This window comes from Xiphophorus hellerii, chromosome 18 (genome assembly GCF_003331165.1).
Source record: "Xiphophorus hellerii strain 12219 chromosome 18, Xiphophorus_hellerii-4.1, whole genome shotgun sequence".
Taxonomy (NCBI): domain Eukaryota; kingdom Metazoa; phylum Chordata; class Actinopteri; order Cyprinodontiformes; family Poeciliidae; genus Xiphophorus; species Xiphophorus hellerii.
Window position 1 is genome coordinate 22,330,421 of NC_045689.1, and position 18,982 is coordinate 22,349,402.

Here is an 18,982-nt window from a genome sequence, read left to right on the forward strand (position 1 = left end):
GGCCTAAGAGGTTTGTCAGGGAACCCTAAGTAAAACTGTATCGTAAGCTCATAGGACACATGAGACAGATCAGGATCAAAGTTGCTGAGATTTTTAAGTTAGTGCCAAGTTAGAAAACAATTTCTTAAATTTTTAACATCACAAGTCATGTAGGAGACAGAGCGAACATGTAGAAGAAAGTGCTCTGGTAAGATGAGACTAAAATTAACTTAATTCATACAAAATCCTAAATCCTATCAGCAGAAGAAAGCAAGTACTGCACATCACTAAGCTTCTTCACCATGAAAAATAGTGGTGGCAGCATTATGATGTGGTTTCATGTTTCTTTAGCAGCAATAGGTATGCTGGTCAGAGATTATGGAAATATGGAGATTTATACTAGAAGGTTTGTAATTAGCAAAAAAAAGACTTGATACCAGGGCAAAGGCTCATCCTTCAAAACAAATCCATCAATTCATTTAGAGCATTACAGTAGCCTAGTCAAAGTCTAAACACATGAATGGAACTGAGAATCTGTAGGAAGATGTCAAAACTGGTATTCCCAAATCTCTAGACAGGTAAAGCTGGTAGAGACATACCCCAAAGGTGTTGCGACTATAATTAGAGAAATGTTGTTTTGCAAAGCTGTTTTAGATATGTATTACCTACGTAAAATCAAATACCTATTCTTCCACTTGACAATTATACTCAATGTTCTGCTAGTTTATTCCATAAAATCTGACTAAATTACATTAAGATTTGCTGTTGTACCATGGCAAAATGCAAAAGGGTTCAAATATTATTACCAGGCGCCCTATCACTCCAATATAAGAACCATCTAGAAAACAAGGAAGAAAATATTTTGACTTCTTTTTCAATGTGTCATGGCACCTTTTATTTCGTAACATTATGAATAACCTTCCAACTTGATCATTGTACACTATATGATGAACTTCATGACATTATTAGAAAATGTGGGCAGTCAGATCAGTATCACCAACAGTAGCAGAAGGAAGCAGCATTTCTGTCAGAAGCTGATACAGAGAGAGCATGACCGCTCCTTGTAGGAGAGGGTAACAGAGCAAGATAACCAGAGGCACAACAGGAAGCATGACATATAGAGTGTGGGAAGGGATAAATAAGCATGAGCGCCACTCGGCTGCTTGAAAGAGGAAAGAGATGACACCCAAAAAGGTTCACGGGGGGCAGGGGGGAAGTCACGCACACAAAAGGAGAAAAGAGTAAGAGGGGAAAGAAAGGAATCAGCACAGAAATGCAACAGGACCAGATCAGAGCCTAAAAACTCTTCATTCTAGTTAACACCAGACTTAGAATTTGTGTTAAATTCTAGACTTTAACAATGTTCAGGAGTTTTAATACACTGGATTTCTCCATCACTCGTGCAACTCTGGCCTCTATCAGTCAGGATATAGTGCTACCACTCATCAAGGTACGCTAGAGCACTTGTATACTAGCGTGCACTCAGGCCAACCATGTGTGACCCAACCAGGATAAGCAGCTAAAAAGGTAACACACCATGGCCAAAAGCATGCAAACAATTTGGGAAACACTTAAAAAAAAATAAAAAGAAAGAAAATAAATACATCTTGGGAATAAAACAAAATCTTAATACATTATCTTAAAATTTTCCTTTTCTTGTTTGTGTTTCATATATATATATTCTAAACACACATCTTTGTACATTTTGGTATAAGTTCTCTTTCTTGCAGGGAGTTTAGAGGGGAAAATTTGGTGTTCAATGGTAGAAAGGGGTTGAGGTTTTCGGGGGGCAATCCCACTTCCCTGTTCGCCTTGTGCTGAGAAGGGATGGCATGGCACCACACCAATGAATTCTCCCTTCAAAAACATTTGCTTCACACTTAAGTCTGTTATTCCCTGCGGTGGCTGTGGGTGAAGGAAAAAAAAAAAAAAAAAAAGAAGAGCTCAGCAGTCAAAGGACAAGCTTATACGACGTCCAGAAAGTCCAGGACTCGAGAAGAAAAAACAGACGACGAGTCGGTACTTCTTCCATGGTACCAAAGTCAAAAGCCGCGGCGTTGACATCCACACTATCTTTTATCTGAGTAAAAACAACATTGAATGGAAAATTAGAAAAAGGGAACAGAACAGAAATGGTTCAAAGTGAAGGATTTACGCTTAAACGTGAATACCTTTGTTTCCATCTGTGTCTGTCGATGACCTATCTGTCCTTTGGCGTATTAGATTATTGTACTTGGTCTCAACTTCCTATAAAAAGGGAAGAAAAGGTGTCGCTATGTCAAACTATGTTTGTCTATGACCTACTATTAGACAAGGCTCAAGGCTCCTACACATTTTTCAGGTTGATATTTTGCTACACTCAAATTTACAGTTATCAGTCTACATCGTCTATTTGTTGTTATTTTAATCGAATACTGCATTGTCATCTCATTCAGATGGAGAATAGAGTCTGGAAACACAAAACCTTCTCCATACTTGAACAGACCTGGATAACACTTTTTTCAGACTTTCTAAATCTGTGTAGGAACCCAGGATTAAATGATATGTTGAGGAGCTGGAAATACATAACGATGAGTAATCTTGAGTACCTTTAAATAGCCGAGGCTGGTCTGAAGATGTCTAAGGTGAGACAACACCTGTCTGCTGAAAGTGGAGAGGCTGCCGAACTGTGACGTTGAAGAAAATCTCAAATTGATGCCGGAGTCGGCCGCACAGCCTTGTGAGGTCCTCAGCTGTTTCCCTTGGGTTGATGCCAGGATGTCGTCGTCTGTGCTGCTCTCCCCTTGTCCTCCGTAACCCTCCAGGACTAAACATCCTGCAGGCAGAATCAAAATGATCTACTGCAAAGAATTTCCAAACACATTTTTTAAATGAATTTTCTACTTCCTTGCACATACCATAATCTTCAGGAGAATCAAAGAATCCAGTGTCCCCTGACCCCAGGTCCTGAGCCAGGTCCTCTGCCTTAGAGGTGCTCTTCTCGGAGCCGTTGTGAGCCATCACCTTTGCGCGGTTGTCTGTCGGTGTCCGCAAAGAAGTGGTTCTTAGGAGACGGGCTCCTGTGGAACGTTTGGTTTGTTGTGCTGCCTCCTGGGACATCAGCTGGTTCACCAGGACTTGCTTTAATGCAGCCACTGAAGAAACCAACAAGTAGTAATGACTGGCTTTGTAATTTAAGAGCTCAGAGAGTTAATTTCTTTATGTATCCAAAGGACTTACATGTTTTAAGTGCTTCATCTGCCCTTGAGGGGAACACATCGAACGAGTCTCCATCTCTGTCAACTTCAGATACTTCACACGAAAGCTCTGGGTCCAGAAAACCTTCCTCTTCCTCCACGTCTGCCTTTACTTCCTCAAACGGGTTACCAGCAGGTAGAGAACCTTGCAGGGTACTTCTAGAGGCCGGGCCGCTCTCTTTATCTAAAGATGGATGATTGCAGTTACACAGCTGCAGTGTGGATGGAAATATTTTCCATGATAGGCAGTAGAAATGAGCGGCTTCAGTTACCTGCGGACTGCGTGCTGCCAGTGGATGTGCGGTCTTGTTCTCTGCTCAGTCTGGAAACACCTGCTGTAATGATCTCCACGCCGTCTCGCTCCCCACTAAGACACCCACACAGACAGAACCTTAACTCTGTAACAAGCCGAAACCCTGGTAGCTATCTGATGAGACTGGATTATAAAACGAAAAGGAAGCATACTCAGTCTGAGGTAACGGTATGATGCTGTGAGGTTTGACCTTCATCGTATCGGCTCTTTGGGAGATCAGAGTCTGCCACCTTGTGTAGGAGGAGAAAAATACTTTTCGGTAAGATAAACAACCGTGGTAAAAGTGTCAAATGAATCCATCGCAAGGAAACTGGACTCACATTTTCTGATCTGAGACTGTGGGCGCCATGAGCTCGTAAATCTGTGCAACGTTGTCAGACATGGAGAGAACGAAGAAGGACTTGTTGTCTGGCAGGAGAGAGAGTGATCAGAGGCTTTAAGGTTAGATTGTTTATGTTTCTATCAAAGGAGCTTAAGTGAAAATCTGGACAATAAATTGCAAAGGTATTTACAACCACAAAACATAATGTTTTTGTTGGGTGTTATTTTTTCCTTCTTCAATCTCGTTAAAAACCTGTAGATGTAATTGTATCAAAAGGTGATTCAACCAAGTAGTGACTCAAAGGAGCTGAAATAACTACTTTACTCACTCTGCATCACATTTTGCTCGTCTATAACATGTAATCCCAATAAAATCCTTTAAAGTTCATCTTATGAAGTGACAAAACATAAAAAATACAACAGACATAAACCACCAGATACCGATCTCTTATGATAAGGTTGAGAAGTTACACGGGTTCTAGGACTTTTTCTACGAATTTCAGTAGCGGAGAGTCCGGGGAGATTGTAAACTGACCTGTAGCCACAGAGCGCACCAGAACAGTGCTGAGTTTAATGATGGGGCTGAAGGTGTGTTTTGTATCTGGGGTGCCTGCCAGGATTTTGCTGTGACATTTTAGGATCAGACGCTCGTCTTGTTTCTGTAGCAGAACAAGGATGTCCTCCAGGAGGAGCGTGTACAGCTCTGAAAGGGAAAGACAGAATGCATCCATTCGCTTTCATACATACACATTTTTGTAGTAGAGTTACACTGCGGGTTCTATGAAGAGCATGATAATATTTAAATGTATTAAAAAAAACAATCAGTGCAAACCAATAGTCTTATCCTTGTTCATTTTCCATGATAGAGGGCCCTCGTGAATCAGTGTCTTCTTGGTCAAATCCAGGTTCTGATGGATGCACAGCAGAAAAAAATAAATAAGTGAGATTTAAGGTTTGTGGACCTATTACTCATATGGTTTTATCCAGTGCATGTTTCACAATGCACATGGTGGTGGATGACAAACAAGTGCACCTTTAGCTCAAGGATCACTGGGTTGTCTGTCTGCTTTAGAGAGGAGAGGTCCAATCTTCTCTGGTAGTCCTCTAATTTCTGTAGGAATAAACAGAAAAATAGGATGAGTAAGTGGTTTGCTAAAGATTGCTATATGGAGAGAGGTTGTTACTGCCAGAAAAACTAAAGAACTGTCTCCTTCCTCCAAATAAGGAAACTAAAGGAAACACATGAAGAAAATTTAACATGATAACACATTTCAAAAACCCACCTGTTTGTCCTCAGACTCTTTTAAAGCCTGGTTGACGTGACTAAGGATCTTTCTACAGCAGTCTGCTGCCTGCTTAACTTTGTGCTTCTCCACTGGATCGTCTGAAAAATATTATGATATCAAGCAGTAAGGACTCTGGTTCCTTGGGGAGCTTCTGGACAAATTAATACTTCCTGTGTCCATTAACACAGGAAGTATTAATGGACACATAATTCTTAGAAAATATAATAAAGCACGGGAGGCATTATGCTCCTATAAGAGCTGGTCATATTTTATCATTAAGGCTTTCTCCTCATGTGAGACCCAAACTCGTGCTAAGAATAAAATGATGGCCCAAATAATTGGTGCCCCATTTCCGGAACTGTGAACTCACTCTGCAGGACCATTATAATGATAATCTGTCTTCTAGTCTCAGTACTTCATTAATAGTCGGTGTGTTGCAACAAAATGTCATTTATCACCGCTTTACTGAAACTCAAGAGCTGGTTTTCAATATGAATCACTTTTTATACTGTATCAAAATTTTAAAATAAACATTTCCTTTGTTTTTATGCTGGATTTACCACTTTAGAGAATCCAGAATGAGTACCACATAACCCTGCAAATATATAGTACACCAGTGTTATCTACAGTACATCAGTTGTATTGGTGAACTTTTCATCTTAACAGACAGTAGCTGACTATTCCAATTATAAATTACCAAACATGTTGCTCAATTTTAACCCCATTTTTGTTGCCTAAATATAAACATTTCAGTTAAATTCTTATTAGATCTCAAATATAAAAGCTGCAAACAGTTTTTGGTGCCAAACTTTCTTAATATGAACATTTCTGATTTTACTTGCAAACTAAAAACAGAAACAGCTTTACTAGATATAGAACAGACCACAATGGACATCAATTGACAGGTTTCTAAACAATCTTCTGGTCCAAACTGGCAATTTGTGTTCTTTACTTAATATAATAATCCCAAATTAAACTAATAAAAACTATTCAAAAAAATAAAATTACTGCAATTTGGTTAATTAAATAATTACCAAAGCCAGTTAAAAGAGGAAAAGCAGCCCATAAATCCACAGACTAGAACATAATTAGAACATAAACAAAAAACCTGTGTCAGCATGACTGCACCTGTGTATTTGACAATGTTGTCTAACAACAGGGGGTACTTGGTGAGCCGCAGCATCTCAACAGGAATTATGTCCTTTAGCTGCAATCTTCGACACTGTCTGTTACTCTCTGCCTCCTAAAAATAGACAAATAAAAGTCAGGAGTCCTTACATAGTGAAATATATTTTGGGGGAAAAATACCTGTACAATGTAGTGAGACGCATCACAAGTACCTGAATGAATGAGGTGAACCTCGAGTCTTTCTTCTGCTTGGTCTTGATAATCTCCAGTGCAAATGGCTGGTTACTGCAAAATGTTCCCACTGCCTGCTTGATCTTCTCCTCCTCGGCACCACTGAACTACAGAGCAGAGATGAAGAGGAGCTCAGTTGGTCAGAGGCATTTGTAACGGAAATCTTTTACATGAGCAGCTGACTCCAAGAAAGTGGCCTGACTTATGTCCTTCGACTACGGACAGCTTACGTTTTAATGTGGTACTCGATCGATGCTCAGACCTCGGGGGACTGTTTGCCCTCCTTATCTCCCCACACATGGGATTCAGACGAGCCTGCCACTGGATATTTGACTACCTCACATCAAATATGTCAGGAAAGCCATTGAGATGTGTAGATGTTAGTCAAATCCAGGCCATCTTCTGACATCATTAAGAAACAAGGCTGCATTTGTTCTCCATGGTGGAAACATTCCCTGTTACTAAGATAGGAAAGTTTCCTATTGGGCTAAAGATTGTTTCTGTCTGGAGTTTTTTTTACACTTAACTCAAAGCAGCTGATATTTGTAAAGGTTAAGGCTTTCTAAACATTCATAAATAAAAATCTCCCTTTTTGTTCCTTTTTTAAATCAGAGCTTATGAGTAATACTTAACAAAAGCCTGTTACAGGTTGCAAAATAACCCAAAAGAGACAAGCAGTGCAATAATGCTGTTTTTTTTTTTTATATCAAAGCATTCAGTCAAAGTCCAGATTCTGTGGCAAGACTTGAAACAGTTGTAAACTGCAAACACCATTTTCTTTTCATTTGACAATTATGGCTTACTTTCAATTAGTTTGACACATAAAATGCTCATAACAGACTTTGAAGGCTGTGGTTTGAAAAAAAAAAAAGGCATAATATCAACTGTGAACATTCCCTGTGTCTGTCTGCACAGTTTGTTTCGACTATAACACTCAAGCTGTGACTACAGTTTAAAAAAAACGATACCAGAAGAAACAATTTTGACTCACCCACGAGAGCAAGTCGTCCCCTCTTAGATCTATTACCAACGAATCATTTCTCTTCCGTATGGCTGCCATTTGCTCAAGTATTGAAACTGAAATTCAACAAATGTATCGTTAAAGTGTCTTATTATGAATTATGAATTAAAGTTACAGAGTACAAGAGTTGTTTTATTGAGTGTACCATGCAGCTGCAGGACCTCTTCCAGGTTGGTGAAGATGTTCTTGATGTCAGCAGGAGGAAGGATTGCGTCTTTGGAAAGCCTCTGGTAGAAGACGTCATCCAGAACTTTCAGCATCCCTACATGTGCACGCTCTGTATAAAACAACTCTGTGGACGACATGAAAGTAGTTAACTCAGCAGAAGATTAGATAGTGAGTACACTCTCATAGTGACATGCAAAAGTATTCATATCTCTTGATCTTTTTTTCTTTATTAACTTGAATGCGTTTTATTGGGATTTTATGTTATACTCAAAAACAAGGTTGTTCATAATTGTGAGGTGAAATTACAATGATATAGGGCATTTGCATTTTTTACAAATTAGGACCTGAAAGGTGTATTTATCCTCCCAGGTTCATCACTTGCTAGAACTATTTCTTGCTGCAGGCTTTTTGGGTTTTGTCCACCAGCTTTGCAAATCTACAGACTGACATTTTTGGTTATTCTTTTTTGCAAAAATAGCTCATTATCAGTCAGACGGGATGCTGGGCACTTTAGAAAAATTTATCTAAACCATTCAATTTGTAGATCAACTGTTTGCTTAGGGTTGTTGCTGCTTGAAGGTAAACCTGCTAGCCAGTCTCGAGCCTCCGTTAAGTTTTCATCCAGGATTGCTCAGCATCTGCCTTCATTTAGCTTCCCAGTTTTCCTGTCCCTGCTGAAGAATAGCATCGTCACAGCACAACGCTGCCGCGAGAATGTTTCACTAGCTGTTTTCAAAGTTCACTGTCCTTCTCAGAGAGTGATTTTGAATTTGGACCAAACAGTCAAAATTTGGCCTCATCAGACCAGAGCACCTTGCTGTATTGCTATTAGGAATGACTCTGGTCTGCCAGCAAAGTGTGCAGTAATTACTTTCTCCTAGATAATTTTCCACAAAGGCCAGATTTATTGTGCGCACAACTAATATTTGTCTTGTCGACAAATTCTCCCACTATGGAAGTAGCTCTCTTCAGCTCCTCCAGAGTTCCTAAGGACTTCTTGGCTGCTTCTTTTAATAATTCCAACCAATCAGTTTAGTTCGAACGGTGTATCTCGATGTGCTTGCAAGTGTATGAATCTCTTTCCATTTTCAGATATTGGATTTAACATTGTTCAATTGAAAAGAAACGTTACTTTATCAAATACATTATAAATATGTACTAGATGGCATTTCTATTTTGAAAGCTAAGGAGTTTAGATTAATATTGCTTTCTGTTTTCAGATTCTAGGACAAAATGAATCCTGTCGGTTTTTTACTTTGTTTTGTAGAGTCCAGCTGAGGCTAACCGAGTGAGCCCTTCCCATAAATATGGAAAATGAAGGAAGATAGGTTGCCGACTTAAAAACATAAAGCACATATTGCCTTTATATTTACACACAATATTATTTGGTTTTATAAGAGCCACAGTGGAGGTGCCAAAGAGCCCTGCGGTAGCATGTGAAATCCCAGTAAAATACATTTGTGGTTGTAATAAATTAAACATGAAGAAGACTTATGGACCAATGGCTGCTGTTTGCACTCACCGTTTATAACTTCTTGTCTCTTAATCTCTTGAGGCCTGAGTCCTGCAAGGACTTCTCGTCCCACCAGCTGCTGCCAGTTGTGGGGATCGAGCTCAGAGTCTGTCCCCTGATCATCCTCGCTCTGGACATCTCCAATACCCAGTGCCTCAAGTCTAAGACAAGAATAAGGTAACCTTTCATTTCTCCCTTTACCTTTCAGATTAATCCCAAACACCAAAGTCAAATGGATCTGCTGCACTCACTTTCTAACTGCCTTTGGTGTCCCGTCATGAGCTCTAAATAAGATTTAGTTAAATTAATCAATGACAAAAATGGGAAATTGTCTTCATTCTGATACAGAATGCGTAAAACACACCTGTCACTTTCTCTGTCATCTTCTGGTAACTTCTCCATGGGATAAAGCTCAGTTGAATCAGGGAAAGCTAATCCATCCAGAGGATCAGGCTGAAGACCGTCACTCAGCCTGGAGGGGGCTGATGTTGGAGTCCCACCTGAAACTGAACCGCATACATTAGCTTACCTTGAAGTGTGCTTACGCCGTACACCGACTTAAATAACTTCATTTGTAGTCAACAAAAGGGTCACAGAAGGAGAGAAATTTCAACAGGATGGTTGGTAGAAGTCATCAGACTGGAGTTAAGATTTAGGGTCTGATCGTAAAAGATCCCAGATAAAAACTGTATGCACAATTAGTGGGCCCATAGAGCTGAATCTACAGAAAATTGTGCATGCAGCTGATTACAGGCGGCACGGTGGTACAGACCGTCCTATTTAAATGAGGATTTTGGCTGTAATTGTGGATGGTGTCGGACGACAGAGTGGCCATAAAAGAAAGCTGAAAATAAAACATGAAGTTGGCAATATACTGGTAATATCAATGATACTACATTTCACATGGTAATTATATTGTTAATTTATTTTCCACTGTGACAGTAGCGTGCTTCTGTATACGGTGGTACAAAACACCAGTGAAAATATTTTAAAATCCATCAAAATAAAGCTTTAAACAGCTTTATTCAACTGTGCAACTCAACAACCCCATGTGTGTCATGGTGGTTTTCACTTTGCTTTAACTGCATAAAGATTGCCAGGAGTACAGCTGCATTAATCTGTCCCACGCAGACATCCTTTGCCCACACAGTTTTTGGAACATGCAACACACAAATATAATCTGCACCACCCTTTTGTGGGATATATTTTTTGTGGGCATCCTGACATAATGGTGTTATGCTGCCATAAAGTGATAGTTGTAATCCTGCAGCTCAAAATTGGCACGATACAGTTCCATAATGTTTGGAGTGACTCAACATAAACTGTAAAGTGTAATAGCTGCAACAGAATCATCAGTTGAGAGTTTGCTTGCTGATAATTATGCTTTTTAATTTTGCCTTTGGAACTGCTTTACTCCCTTTCCCAAACACAAATGGAAGTTGTAATAATGAAGTTGAAATCTGTTCATTGGTTCACAATTCCACCAATTTGAAGGGAATTTAATTTGGTATCACACCAAAAGACATCATGAAACAAACAATTTGATATTAATGTTGAGATTGGATTGTTTTTAATTGCACTCTGAACTCTATTTTTGCAGTTGGTGGTGATTTGTGTAGCAAAATGTGAATGATTAACTTTATATCAAGCTTATTCCTATGCTATCTCAAAGACTATATTTCTGCATATATGTTGGTTCACTATCTAAAAGCGTAGACATGAACAGCAGAATGTTGAAACTATGACCACTTTACAAAGTGGCTACAAGGCTATTAAACATATTAAACTTCCCAAAAGTAAAGGCTATTTTATTATGCTAAACTAATAAAATGCGGCAAAACTCAGATCGACAATCTTAATATTCTAATTAAATAGGCCACATTAAAGCTCACCAATATCAGCGTCTCGGTTTGCATCCACACTGTGGGTGGTGTTACTTGGAGATGAGACAGACAAGGAATGAGTGAGTTCGGGGCCCTCACTGGACTGGCTGCCCCTCAGACGACTGTTATCCATTAGCTCAACCGCTCCTAGCGTTGGCTGAGACAGCTGTTTCTGAGGCCTGGGGCGATTTTCCAGGTTTTTGCCTGTTGTGTTAAAAGTTGTAAAAAGAGAAAGAATATATATTGAGTGCCAGTTTTTTGGGTTTTTTTTACAATTCACACCAGATAAATATATTCAGTCTTTAAAGAGTTACATAGCCATTTTTCCCCACTGATGATAATTGAATCATAATAAGCCTTTCCTGTTTTAGGTTTATTAGGTCTACCAAAATTCTTTATTTGTTAAATACCAAAATAACAAGAAAATAATCTCCATCCTTTCTTTACATTCTGAAAATAGCTTAAGTGTCCTTAGCATTTGTTAGAATTGCCTTTGAGCTAGCTGCTTGGGTCAAATGTTTTGGTGATCCTTCCAAAGGCTTCTCACAATAGTTTGCTGTTTTTTTAGCCCATTTCTCCTGACTGAACTGGTGTAGCTAGTTTTATAGGCTGTCATGCATGTACACACCTTTTCAGCTCTGCCCACAAATTTTCTATGGAACTCATATCAGAGCTTTTTGATGACCAGACCAAAAATTGCATGTGTAGTCAGTAATTTGCAATTGTAAATTGGCAGAAAGTTTATAGATATTGTTAGCTTAAAGAGCCATCAGTTCCTGATCTTCGATCGTCATGCTGTTGTCTTGAGATGTCGCTTTAATAAAGACATGCAATGTTTTTCTTTACTTACAATAAAACCTGTATTGTGAAATGCAGCAATCCCTCTTGCAGCAAAACACCTTCCAACAGAACTTCACAATTGAGGCGCTCTTCTCTGGCTTATAAATATCTTCACTTTTCTTCCAAATGTAACAATAATTACTATGGCCAAGTATTTCCACTTTAGTTTTATTAGACCACAAAATATCTCTCCAAAGCATAAGGCCATTGTGCTTTGCAATTTGAAAATATAATCAATTTTTTTCTATGTTACTTTTGGAGTAATGGCTTTTTCCTTTCCAAGTGTCCTTCAGCCCTTGTTGGCACAGGACTTTTTTCACTGTGCATAATGTCTTTCTCTTACCACCTCGAGTCAGCATCTTTACAAGATACTCTGTTTTTGCTCCAAAACCATGTTTTAGGCTTTCACATTAAAACATGGTTCTCTCTGGGACACAGAACCAGTCTTTGTCTCGTATGTTAACCAGACATTTCCATTGTTTTAATAATGCCTGTTTAAGGGATTGGTGCAACACATCTGAGTAGTTTTAAGAACACCACCGATCATTGAGGCTGTTTAGAACAAATGGATTCAGTTTGCAGGCATTGCAGTGTGGAGAAACGGAAGAAGATCATGTGATTTGATAAGTTCGGAGTTATTCTGTCCTAGAGTGACGGTTGCTAAGGTAAGAAGAGAGGCACATTAAGTGATGTACCCATCATGCCTAGCATCTACCTTACAAGCTTGTGGAGGCAGCACTATGATCTGGGGTTGCTGCACATAATCTGCCTGCAGATCATCTGAATATACTGAATGATCAGGTTAGTCCATCAATGGATTTTTATCACAGGCATATTTCCATAATAATAATACCAGAATTTATCATGCTCAAATTATGCAAGAGTAGTTAAAAAAGCATGATACATCATTTTCACACATGGATTGGCCACCGCAAAGTCCAGACCTTAACCATGCTGAGAATCTGTGGGATGTGTTGGAGAAGAATCTGCACACCAATCGGAATCTCACTTTCTATCATCTTTAAAATCTTGTCCAAAAAAATATCAAAAAATCATTGCAACTCTGGCTGAAAATACAAAGCCACACAAATCATAATCTACCAAAGGGTATTGTATTTTTTATGTATGTAAGCTTCCAAATAAAAATATTCTGGCATTTAGCAGTAAAGAAATTATATGTATGATTATATATGGTTTCAACTAGATCAGACAGCCTTCAAAACACGCATACACCCAAAATCAAGCACTTACCTGCTGCTTCGATGCGGCTGGGTCGACGCTGAGGTACAAGATTTAAAAATTTCTTTTTTAATCTGTCATCAACTTCTTTATCTGTTTTAATACTTTTATGCTTAAAGAAAAGGAGGAGACAAAGCGTTACATGCTTGTTAAAGGTAAAGGAGAACGTTTGATATGCCAGAAGCACACGTGGTACCTTCATCTTAGGGAAAAGACGGTTCAGACCCCGTTTGGACTCCAGATTTCGAGGCTCCTTAACCCTCACACCGAGGTGCTTCATGTATGTATAGATAACAAACTGTATTGTAGTGCTAAAGAAAAATAAGAAGAGTTAACATGCAAGTTTGGGATTTGCAGTTTAACAAAAAATGAGGCAACGCTTAATTGTGAATAGCACGTGTATGCATATTGCGACTTGTGCCATATGTCATCCCAGTCCTTGTACAATTTCTAGACAACCCATCTGTGCTGTGCAGTGACCATATGGCATATCAAACAAGAGTGTTTCAATCAGTCACACTTTTGAATAATTTAATATAAACACACTGCATAAATTACATGTTCTCTTTAAAAGTCTGCCCGGACGCCTTATTTGTGGGAGATGCAAATCGGAGCTTTAATGGCACAAAGGAACTTGTCAGAGTTGCTCAGTTGCCGTGGGAGAAACATCACAGACATATGGTCTTAAGTTCACAAATTATTATTTCTGACATAGTTCATTTAACCCAAGTCTGCTTTTAATGCCTGATTTTACAGAATCAAAATGTTTAAAGACAGAAGTCTTTAAACATTCTTTTAGCACAGTCTTTCACTGTGCTAAAAGACTTCTTAAGTTTGAGACTCATTCATTCAAAAAGAAACAATACACCTCTCAAATATTCATTTAATTAAGAAATGTATACTTGTGACAGTATGAGATGTCTTACCATTTGTCTTCCTCTGTGGTCTGAGTAGTTAAACTGAAAGGCAAAAAAAATATGATTGAACAAAAAGAGACATGAGTAGTATATTTCCGCTCAACAACCCCAATGACCTTTCATCAAAATTTATTTATATGGATACATTTCCAGTCAGATGTTTACATGCACTCATCTTTTGCATAAACATCATTCCAATTATGGGCTTTAATTGCTTTAAGGGAGAAACAATTTTACATAAATGAACTGGATGGGTTCTGTCATGAAAGAATTCTTGGGTGTCCATGCATCATTTGACGTAATATATACCACCACTAAATTAAACCACTAAATTAAACAGCAATTCTCAAATATATGCATATATAAATCTAATCTTCTGATAACTAGCGCTAAAGTACTTTAATGTTATTTCAACTTGATTGTTAGGTAAATTGTATTAGTAATTATCAAATATTTGTTGTATCATGTAGCCTTGTAGTTACATTTAGATAATGTTTCTGTGTGTTAAATAACTTTGATTCTATCCTGAGACTTCCCTGAGAAATAGGGGTGACAGCTACTCTCAGCAGCTGTTGCCCTGCAGGACTTCCTACAAGACAGAGGTGTTAATTGCTCCCAGCAGAGTTTTACATGCCTGACAATAAACTCTGCTCTGTGCTTCTTTGTGATACAAAGCCGTTCCTTTGAAGCTATGCAACGTGTCTTATTCGACGCCGTGCCTGGAGAAAGAAAGATTTAGAGTATAGATAACATGTGTCTAGATTAGTGAATGTCATTAGCGCTGCAACCATGCTTTGACCCCACCCCATAGAGTTGCAGCGCCCCGTGTGGCAGGGTTCCTAAAATCAATAAAATAGGGGAGCGGGAGATGTGTTTCCAGAGTAGTTGGAGATTTGTAACTGGAAGCATCTCTCTGTCTGCTCTCCTCGCGAGAAACAAAGAATCTAACTCTCTTGTCTTTCCTGTATTTGTTTAAATTGTCTCTAATAGGTATTTAGACCTGACATTGATATTATTAAGGACTATTAATTTGTTGCAAATGATCAGGATTGCCTGAAGAGGAAGCTGGGAGTTCCTCTTTGAAAGTAGAACAACGATTTGTTTCAGTCTAATTTGGATTGACAGGCTTTCTGCACATTTTTCATGAGGGAGCTAAAGATTAGAGACTGACTCAAATTTACAGAGTTCTCAAACCTATAAGGCAATTTAAAGTATTTATTTTTAAAAATCGCCAGTAATTTATGAGCTCTTTCTACAGAGATCACATTTTGAAGATAAAACCTTTTTAATACAGACTGCATGCGAGAAGTAACGTGGATGAAGGAAAGAAACAGCCTAACTGCGCCTCAGGCAGTCCTAACTTGAACTGGTGGCAGGGTCATGATGAGAGTCTGTCTCTCTCTACTAGAGGTCCTCGTACAAAGCACAAAGGGGACAATATAATATGATTATATTCGGCCAGAATATTGCCAGAGAGTTGACGCTGGTTGCATTCAACCAAAGATTAGTGCTCAAATATTTGAGTTTTTATGTGTGATTTCAAACTCTGTAATGAAAATGAAAAAACAAATTCCAGCTTTTAAGATTTTTCTTTTCTTTTTCAGTTCTGTGATCATTTCAACTAGGAAAAAAGACATCTCAAATACATCATTAAAAGATCTACGTTTACAATTTTTCATGACTGCATGTCAACGTCAGACCGGAAAGTCAACTGAATGAGCGACTCACAGAATATCATCTATTTTAGATATGATGTTTTCAGCGTATGAACGTTCTCGCTCAAGCGTGACACGATCTCGGACTCTCTCTTGGTCCAGTCTGGCCAGCTCAGCTTCAGCCACCGTTAGGCCCATATTGCGCTTCTGCCTGAAATTCAAAGCATATTTTTATCCATGAATCGCTGTAAAAACTATTTGTGCACTGATATCAACAATTCACAGTTTGAACTTTAAAACAGCTTACTTAAGTAGCTGCCACGTTAGAAAGGACTACAACAGTCAGAGCGACCAGGTTTACCTAAAGTCCTCGAGGTGTTTCTCAACGTCAGCTAGCAGAGAGTCCTGCAGTGTTTGAACATGTTGCCTATTTATTTCCTCTGGTATCAGCTCTGTCCGCCGCCGATCTTCAAAGAAAAAAAAGAAAACTCTTTAAATGCGCTAAACATAAGGTTAAGAACTCACACTCAAACAAAAATGATCCAACAAAGCAGAATATTCACCAAGTTTCATAAGCACAATGACATAGTTACCAAGATCAGAGGAAACAGATTCAGGAACAGCAACCTTTAAATTCTGCAACAGAAAATGTTTTTAAGTCAATTAGTTGCAATGATGCCCTATTAACATATCAGTGCCATAATTGATATAAATGAAGTGGTTTTGGCAGAGATTATGGTCATGTTTGGCTAAACATGTGACTGATTCAGAAAAATCTAACTATTAAATATTTAATAACAAACATGTTAGAGTAATTTTAGTAGCATTCAACAACTTTCATGTAAAAATGTAATTCATGTTCAACGTGAGCAACTCACTGCTCCCCGGTCCATAAAAAAATTGTGGAGGTCCATGAAAACCCGTCGGGTCTCTTTGGAGTTGGTCTGCTTGTAGAGCTCGGTATGGAGGTAGCACAACTGAGAAGCGGATCATTAGGATTCACTTAGAGGATGTCAGGTTGCATAAAAACAGATAATAACTGCGCTTATGAGAGTCTCACCACAGGAGCAGGTTCAAACTGAGAGATGACATAGTGCAGAAAGGCTGCGAGGTGAGCAGGGCGAGACTTGAGCTGCTCAATACTGTTAAAGCTGTCACACTGGCCGTTTGTCTGAAACACACGCACGTCCTTCTTTAAACTTCCTTTTACAAGGGTACATTTGCGTACAGATGTCTATAGTACATCTGTAATGTGTGACACTTAAGTTAGAAGCCTGTAAAAAAGCCCACCTGCTCTTGGTCTCGACCAAAATAGTCATCTTCAGCTCCAATAATTTGCGAGATAACGCGAGAAGAGGAGGGACTGCTGAGTGCGGAGGGTGACAGAGAGTCCTGTAAAAAACAAACAAACAAAAAAAAACTATTAAACATATTAGTCTCTCTACATTGAAACTTTTCATACATTCATTATAGGCATGAATCTCCTTTTAACTCCCTTTTCCATGTGAAAATGATTATGTAACACAAAAACTGGTTGCAAAAGTTTGAATCTAATCTGGATTTTCTCTAATCACACAACGTCAAAATTATACGTACAGGATCAAGTCTGCAAAATATATTGCAAATACAACATTCCAATATTAGTCTCAGCAATATTTATATTGCAAAGCACTATTTAAAATACAGCAATTGTTGGCTAATATATGTTAAGGGTCATAAACTTGCATCTCATGTGCTAATGTAATATTTGGCAAGTTGGACAGTATCGTGGCAGTAGATCCTCACACTTGACACTAATGACAATACCCAAAATGCTGAAGGTCACAGAGTGGTGGAAGCACAAATGAGAAGAAGAGAAAAAAGAAAATAGGCATCTATCACATCTGATCTCATTATTGTCAATAAACACTAATATTACTGCAATCGCAAGACTTTCTAATATTGTTCAGCCTTATGTACAACCACAGCCATATTTGGATAAACGGGCATTATCAGTCTGAAGAGAGATACTTTGTACTGCCATTAGCAATGTTCTGGCATAATCCTCATTGGATATTTAACCAATATTCTTTATAAAAATAGGTGAAGGTCCTTTAAACTGGTTGGTTTACTTCTTTACAAAGACCTGATCACAATCAATACATTTTTAAGAGGATTTTTCTCAGGCCTATTCCATAAGCTTAATATTATTTTGATTTATCTTTTCCAAACATAGTTTTGATTTGTGCTACGTATCATTGCCTTGTTGGAAAAACTGATTGTGTCCAAGTTACAAACATCTGACTCAAACTGTCCAACTAACACAAAAGGACGTTGTTTAGGATGCTCAAAAACAACCAGGAACCACAAGGGCTCAGGCCTATCATGAACTAGAGCCTGCTAAAAACACCAGTGTCACTGCCTTCAGTGAAGCCAGACACCATGAACCTAAACCTGTAGGTTGACAACTGAGAAAAAAAAATGCTGCTCAAAAATCAACACATTCAGTTTGCAGTAGTGGACACGGAGGGGCCAAATGCCTTCAAGAGGACAGTTTTAAGGCCGGATGAGACGAAAGCTGGTCTATCTGACTACAGTTTTGAAAGGATTTGGCAAAATTTCCAGTGAGATGAGGATCATGCTGAGGATCTAGCTTTTTGGCAGGGGTGCAGCACATGGCAAAAAGTTGGTTGAACAACGAAAGTAAAGAGCTACATTCAAACTGTCTAATTTCACCTCAAATCTACAGCTAGTTGGGTGAACCTAGTCATTTAAGGTCCCTAAAACAAGTCTACACTGTTTTTTAAACAAGTAAAGCAGGCTAACTGCATATGGATTAGTGATTAGTTCAATTACCAGGTCAGTGGTGTCCTCCGTCTCTGGGGAGTGGCAGGAGTTGAAGCTGTTTCGGGGTGTGCTCTTTGGGCTGGGGTAGGAGAGCTCTTTAGGACAATGGCTTTCTGGAGTCGCTGGTCTAAATATCTGGAAACAAGATGGAAAATAATGAAGCATTTTTAAGTAATCCGTATTTACTAAAGGAATAATAAAATACAGAAATAATACAGTTGCAAAATACTGCAACTGGTTAAAGTTGCAGTATTTTGTATCTTCCAGGCACTTAGTGCCATTTTGTAGCACAATAAAGTGACTGTGTCACCTTCAGTTGTTATTAAAATGTTGCATAAATCAAATATGACTAAAAAGAAATTTGACTAATTTGATGCCTTGAAATTGACCTCGTCTTTATTAGTGTCTTTACTACTTAAAGACACT

At 38.6% G+C, this 18,982-nt stretch overlaps 1 protein-coding gene across 6 annotated transcripts in view; it reads right to left on the minus strand.

The window, feature by feature from the left end:
- Positions 1–846: 846 nt before the first annotated feature.
- The window catches only part of arhgef12a (Rho guanine nucleotide exchange factor (GEF) 12a), a 60,632-nt gene continuing 42,496 nt past the window's right edge, over positions 847–18,982 (minus strand). For 5 of the 6 annotated variants that reach the window (XM_032545162.1, XM_032545161.1, XM_032545160.1 and 2 more), the window contains 30 exons: positions 18,566–18,691; positions 17,021–17,122; positions 16,791–16,901; positions 16,609–16,707; positions 16,324–16,366; positions 16,092–16,197; positions 15,804–15,941; positions 14,085–14,117; positions 13,355–13,469; positions 13,171–13,270; positions 11,089–11,283; positions 9,561–9,702; positions 9,448–9,480; positions 9,206–9,357; positions 7,661–7,807; positions 7,486–7,571; positions 6,476–6,601; positions 6,264–6,378; positions 5,133–5,233; positions 4,883–4,960; positions 4,682–4,757; positions 4,385–4,552; positions 3,849–3,936; positions 3,681–3,758; positions 3,488–3,582; positions 3,199–3,399; positions 2,877–3,113; positions 2,568–2,794; positions 2,151–2,226; positions 847–2,059 (listed from right to left, as the gene is read on the minus strand). In XM_032545162.1, coding sequence (XP_032401053.1) covers positions 2,049–2,059; positions 2,151–2,226; positions 2,568–2,794; positions 2,877–3,113; positions 3,199–3,399; positions 3,488–3,582; positions 3,681–3,758; positions 3,849–3,936; positions 4,385–4,552; positions 4,682–4,757; positions 4,883–4,960; positions 5,133–5,233; positions 6,264–6,378; positions 6,476–6,601; positions 7,486–7,571; positions 7,661–7,807; positions 9,206–9,357; positions 9,448–9,480; positions 9,561–9,702; positions 11,089–11,283; positions 13,171–13,270; positions 13,355–13,469; positions 14,085–14,117; positions 15,804–15,941; positions 16,092–16,197; positions 16,324–16,366; positions 16,609–16,707; positions 16,791–16,901; positions 17,021–17,122; positions 18,566–18,691 — 3,405 coding nt within the window. In that variant the 3' untranslated portion in view covers positions 847–2,048. The remainder of the gene's footprint in view (positions 2,060–2,150; positions 2,227–2,567; positions 2,795–2,876; positions 3,114–3,198; positions 3,400–3,487; positions 3,583–3,680; positions 3,759–3,848; positions 3,937–4,384; positions 4,553–4,681; positions 4,758–4,882; positions 4,961–5,132; positions 5,234–6,263; positions 6,379–6,475; positions 6,602–7,485; positions 7,572–7,660; positions 7,808–9,205; positions 9,358–9,447; positions 9,481–9,560; positions 9,703–11,088; positions 11,284–13,170; positions 13,271–13,354; positions 13,470–14,084; positions 14,118–15,803; positions 15,942–16,091; positions 16,198–16,323; positions 16,367–16,608; positions 16,708–16,790; positions 16,902–17,020; positions 17,123–18,565; positions 18,692–18,982) is intronic. The other variant, XM_032545163.1, reaches the window with a different exon arrangement.